Here is a 6,241-nt window from a genome sequence, read left to right on the forward strand (position 1 = left end):
TTTCTCTTCCATCCACTTTCAGTTTCTCCTGGTTGGCTCGCCACAGCCAGAATAGTTTTGGGTTAATTTTGATGCAGATTAGTACAAAAGCGACTGCTCAGAAAGTCTTGTTGAGTTTCTTTCTTTGGTGGAGGGACAGCATGTTTGTCTGTCACTTTTTCTCTTCCATCCACTTTCAGTTTCTCCTGGTTGGCTCGCCTTTCTGTTTCTCCTGGTTGGCTCGCCACAGCCAGAATAGTTTTGGGTTCATTTTGATGCAGATTAGTACAAAAACGACTGCTCAGTAAGTCTTGTTGCGTTTCTTTCTTTGGTGGAGGGACTGCATGTTTGTCTGTCACTTTTTCTCTTCCATCCACTTTCAGTTCCTCCTGGTTGGCTCGCCACAGCCAGAATAGTTTTGGGTTAATTTTGATGCAGATTAGCACAAAAATGACTGCTCAGTAAGTGTTGTTGACTTTCTTTCTTTGGTGGAGCGACAGCATGTTTGTCTGTAACTTTTTCTCTTCCATCCACTTTCAGTTTCTCCTGGTTGGCTCGCCACAGCCAGAATAGTTTTGGGTTAATTTTGATGCAGATTAGTACAAAAGCGACTGCTCAGAAAGTCTTGTTGAGTTTCTTTCTTTGGTGGAGGGACAGCATGTTTGTCTGTCACTTTTTCTCTTCCATCCACTTTCAGTTTCTCCTGGTTGGCTCGCCACAGCCAGAATAGTTTTGGTTTAATTTTGACTGCTTTTCCTCTCGAGGGTCGCGGAGGGTGCTGGAGCCTATCCCAGCTGTCTTCAGGCGAGAGGCGGGGTACACCCTGGACTGGTGGCCAGCCAATCACAGGGCACATATAGACAAACAACCATTCACACTCACATTCATACCTATGGACAATTTGAAGTCGCTAATTAACCTAGCATGTTTTTGGAATGTGGGAGGAAAATGTGGGAGTACCCGGAGAAAACCCACGCATGCACGGGGAGAACATGCAAACTCCACACCGAGATGGCCGAGGGTGGAATTGAACCCTGGTCTCCTAGCTGTAAGAAGGTCTGTGCGCTAACCACTCAATCACCGTGCAGCCCTATGCATGAACTATTGCATGAATGTGGAGGGTTGTAGTTGTTGTAGAAAAACACAAGGTTTCAGGCTTAAGGTGTGACAGCTTGCACTTTACTTAAAAACAGTCATTTATACAACAAAATGTACACATAGAAATATACAAGGACAACTACTTTATGAATAAAGTAAGCAAAAAAAACCAAAGAAGCCACAAAAAAAAAACAATAATAATAACAACAACAACAATAATAATAATAATAATAATGAAGTAAAATGAGTTAGTGTAGGTGGCTTTGGTCTATAGTCAAAGTGGCTATATGTGTACGTCCAAAGCAACATAAAATATAGTATTTACACTCAGGTGACAGGAAGTGACGAGAGTTTTGTCGTAACAGTCTGGAATTTGTGGCCAACGTAAATGAGCGTAAATGAGGCAAACGTAGGCGAGCGGCGTGTGCGATGCAGAGCATGAACGCATGCATTACGTAAACACACGTCATCAAGACTGCATACTGTAGATCTACGTCATACGTATACATATATATTTATATATATATTTTTTTGGATTGATAGATACGGTGCTACAACAAAATATTACCTGGTAGGTGCTTTATTTATGTATGTATAGAAAAATATACAACCTTCATTATATAGTTAATATTCCTTATTATTTACTATTTAGTCTATAAAATATTCCATCTTTTCACTTTGACTCTGTGATAAAATTAAATAAATGTGTTTTTACGTAACACTGAATAAACAGTCTATATATATATATATATATATATATATATATATATATATATATATATATGTGTGTGTATACACCTTATGCATTTGTCACTGATACTGTATCTGAACTTTGGGTTAAGGGGTCCCATCCTGCCCTTTCTAACAATACTGGATCCGAGTAAGTTTCATGTCAACAAATACTCCCAGGCTAGATTCTTCCAAGGAAAAGTGGACGTGTGGGACTTGGATTTGAAGTTGTGAAACATGAGTGTAAAAAGTTGCAAATGTAAGCTAGGACCCTTTTCATGACAATTCAGACTATGGCTAAATAAAGCACACTGAAGAGGAACAAATGCAGCCTGAAGAACTGACAATAAACCCGACTTTTTTTTTTTTTTTTAACTTTCCCGACAGCGAGACGCTGAGGTGCTTTTCTTCTGTTCCAAAAATAGACTTTAGAGTCAGGACAAGAACGAGGAAAAGAAACATCCGGGCTGACATCTCCCACTGCCGCGCTCCGCTAAAACAACTTTTCTTTTAAACGTCTTTTAAACACGTTGAAGCTCGGCATCTGATCTTTCTACAGCAGGGGCGACGTAACAGGAAGTTGGCTATGCTGGCGATGTAGCGTTACTTCCTCAAAGGGGAGGAGCCAACCGGAAAGGGCTAGGGTCAAAACATTCATTCATTCATTATTTTTTTCTACCGCTTATCCTCAAGAGGGTGGCGGGGGTGCTGGAGCCTATCCCAGCTGTCTTCGGTACACCCTGGACTGTTCGCCAGCCAATCACAGGGAGCGAACAGCCTGAACTTCCCGATTAGGAATTCCCCATAGGAATCCTCCAGGAAAAAGCAATAGAATGCTAAGTCCAAGTCCAAAAAAAAACGGTTGGCAAACCCTAACGCACCCTCAAGTACCCTGCCGAGTGGGTCTACAGTTCCACGATCGGGCCGAAAACCACACTGCTCCTGAATGCGAGATTCAAGTCCTCTCTACGGGACAAACCGGATTAAAACAAAGTGTAACGTACATAACTCCAGACGAAGCTAGCTAGCTGATAGCATTATTGGCACAAAAACTGATGTGAACTGAACCCAGCAGTTAAGATATACGGAAAAAATGATTTATTTTGTCTTAAAAATATATATATATATGCGTATATACCGTATTTTCTGGACTATAAGTTGCTCCGGAGTATAAGTCGCACAAGACCAAAAATGCATAATTAGGTACAAAAACCATACATAAGTCGCTCTGGAGTATAAGTCGCATTTTTTGCGGGTAATTTATTTTCCAAACTACCAAACCAAAACAGACATTACGTCATCTTGGAAGGCAAGTTCTAACAATAATAAAAGAATAGAGAACAGGCTGAATAGGTGTAAGATATGCTAACACAATGCTTATTCAGCTACATGAAAAATAAACAAACAGAAAAAATATCCAGTGTTTATGTAACATAAACAGTTTTTTTCATGTATAAGTCGCAGGAACAGCCAACCTACGAAAAAAAGTGCGACTTATAGTCCGGAAAATACGGTATATATATTTTTTTTAAAATTTTGATCGTCCTTTATTTGGGTTAATGAGGTAATACACAGTAATACCACACTTTCTTGCTAGGCAAAAAAGTATTTGACTACATTCCTTTCCAAATTTGTGCACCAGGTGGAAGATTGGGGACTTTTTTAGCGTCTTTGGCAGCAAAACTAGCATCACACTATTGGCTCCCGAACAGGAGCTGGGGCAGCATCCAATCATGATGCACCAACATATTCCGAACAAGGCATAAGATGACAAAAATGACTTTCACTAGAGATGTATTATATATTTTTTCTAACTGATATCACTGACTTTCTGCATCCCCCAGGACCGATATCATATCAATAATTTGGTTCAAATTCTGATTTGTAAGTAAGATTGACTTATACAAATGAGGATGTGTTGATTTCTGACATTAGTACCAATACATGACTACTACCAGGAGAACCAGAGTATAGAAGGGGAGGAGCCGCCTGATGTGGCCCAGAGAAGTGCACTATATTCGGGCACACGCTCTGAGCAGCTGGTGTGACACCATGGAAGTCTCTGGTTCAGCGTTTGCACTTTACAAACGCATGACTGTTTCACGTGGCTGATGAGTTTTTTTTGTAGGTTCGATTCCCCCCCCCGTCCTCCTGCAGAGCATTTGGTACAACTAGCACGCTAGATAGTACGCTTGATTTGCTCCCCTGCACAGCACAGATAATCTGGCCTTTATAAATGATTGGATGTTATCAATTTATGACGTTAATTCCCTAATATCAACCTGATAATTATCATGAACCGCTAATTTCTAGGACTTGGTTGCTCTCTGAATGAGCAAAAGAACTCACAGCTTGAAATGACAAAAAAATAAACGTTCGATTCCCCTGTTCCCGTACCTTAGCTGTGGACGCTGCAGTATTAGACTCCATAATCTCCACTTTCTCCGCCCTCACTTTCCTTTAGTAGATCCTGGTTCTCTTCCGTTGGTGCGTTCAGGTACTATTTCAAAAGACATTGCAGTGAAGAAGTGATGTAAATTTGCACTGTGGCTCCCCCTTAAGGAAAAGAGCGGTGCTACCATATTATTTACAGAACACAGCGTTACTTTGGGGATGAGTGACAATGAAATGATGCTAGCGATGACATGGTTATTGAACATGCATGCTGGTGACCGTTCTTTGACGTGATGTGCATGTAGCAATATTTGGGTTTTTTTTGCATTAGCACCTTCCTCCATACCCTGATTCACTGCTTTAGCGCCCATGGAAGAGAGAGGGGGGGTTTGTGCTGACTGGACAAGGTGCAGGTGAGACACCGTGAGGTGCAGAAGGAGTAACAATGGACCTTTGTCAGCTGCTCAAGAGGTAAAAGACAGCCAGGTTTCTTGTTGTTGTTGTTTTTTTGGTCCGGTGTTCAGTGAATGCCTCTTAAGTGTTTGACTTTTTAGATCTCAGTGGCGGTTATCTCCTCAAAGTGGATGTCGTTGCTGCCGCTGTGGACTTCGTAGTCGTCCATCATGTCCCTGTTCTCCAGCTCCAGGCTGAGCTCCCGCATCACTCGCTCCAGGTCACGGTTCCGACGGTACATCTGGATGTAGTTCTGCTGCAGCTGCTTCTGGTAGCGGATCACCTGCAGGGGTTGAGGAGGAAGCGTGGATAAGTACTGTAATCCCTCACCGCTACAAATGTATATATTCATTCAGAAATAATGCCGTTTTGTGGCTGAATGCGGGCTTATTCTTAGTCACATATCGTTTGCCTGATTTTCCCCCATAAAATGGCAAAATAATGGGGGTGTCACGATATCTGTGGCACAAGATACTACGAGATTGAAATCTGAAAAAAGTGTTAAAGTGATACAGAAATTACCGTATTTTCTGGACTATAAGTCGCTCCGGAGTATAAGTCGCACAAGGCCAAAAATGCATAATTAGGTAGAAAAAACATACATAAGTCGCACAAGGCCAAAAATGCATAATTAGGTAGAAAAAAACATGCATAAGTCGCTCCGGAGTATAAGTCGCACAAGGCCAAAAATGCATAATTAGGTAAAAAAAACATACATAAGTCGCACGGAGTATACGTAAGTCGCACAAGGCCAAAAATGCATAATTAGGTAGAAAAAAACATACATAAGTCGCTCCAGAGTATAACTCGCCCAAGGCCAAAAATGCATAATTACGTAGAAAAAACATACATAAGTCGCACAAGGCCAAAAATGCATAATTAGGTAGAAAAAAACATGCATAAGTCGCTCCGGAGTATAAGTCGCACAAGGCCAAAAATGCATAATTAGGTAGAAAAAACACACATAAGTCGCACAGAGTATACATAAGTCGCACAAGGCCAAAAATGCATAATTAGGTAGAAAAAAACATACATAAGTCGCACTGTAGTATAAGTCGCACTGGAGTATAAGTCGCACAAGGCCAAAAATGCATAATTAGGTAGAAAAAAACATACATAAGTCGCACCGGGCCAAAGATGCATAATTAGGTAAAAAAAACATACATAAGTCGCACTGTAGTATAAGTCGCACCGGGCCAAAAATGCATAATTAGGTAGAAAAAACATACATAAGTCGCACGGAGTATAAGTCGCACAAGGCCAAAAATGCATAATTAGGTAGGAAAAAACATACGTAAGTCGCACCGGAGTATAAGTTGCACCGGGCCAAAAATGCATAATTAGGTAGAAAAAAATGGTTATTATTGAGACAATAGCCACCACAGGACAGAACAGGAAAAAAAGAACAATGCTAACGTGAGTGAGTCTATAATATGTCTTATTATGTTTACTGTATTGGGTAATAGGAGTGGAAAGTTGACTATAGGGCTGTTATTTCATGTCTAGAGGGCTCTAATAATGTTAAAAACCATATTTAGAAGGTTTTAAACAGGTTTCCTATGCGCCAACTAAAACATGTAAACACAGA

General features: G+C 40.7%; 1 protein-coding gene across 3 annotated transcripts in view; it reads right to left on the reverse strand.

Moving 5' to 3' along the window:
- Nucleotides 1-1,794: 1,794 nt before the first annotated feature.
- Nucleotides 1,795-6,241, reverse strand: part of lzts2a (leucine zipper, putative tumor suppressor 2a) — a 56,216-nt gene continuing 51,769 nt past the window's right edge. For all 3 annotated transcript variants that reach the window (XM_058056599.1, XM_058056582.1, XM_058056591.1), the window contains one exon: nucleotides 1,795-4,936. In XM_058056599.1, the coding sequence (XP_057912582.1) occupies nucleotides 4,751-4,936 (186 nt within the window). In that variant the 3' untranslated portion in view covers nucleotides 1,795-4,750. The remainder of the gene's footprint in view (nucleotides 4,937-6,241) is intronic.

This window comes from Doryrhamphus excisus, chromosome 2 (assembly GCF_030265055.1).
Source record: "Doryrhamphus excisus isolate RoL2022-K1 chromosome 2, RoL_Dexc_1.0, whole genome shotgun sequence".
Classification (NCBI taxonomy): domain Eukaryota; kingdom Metazoa; phylum Chordata; class Actinopteri; order Syngnathiformes; family Syngnathidae; genus Doryrhamphus; species Doryrhamphus excisus.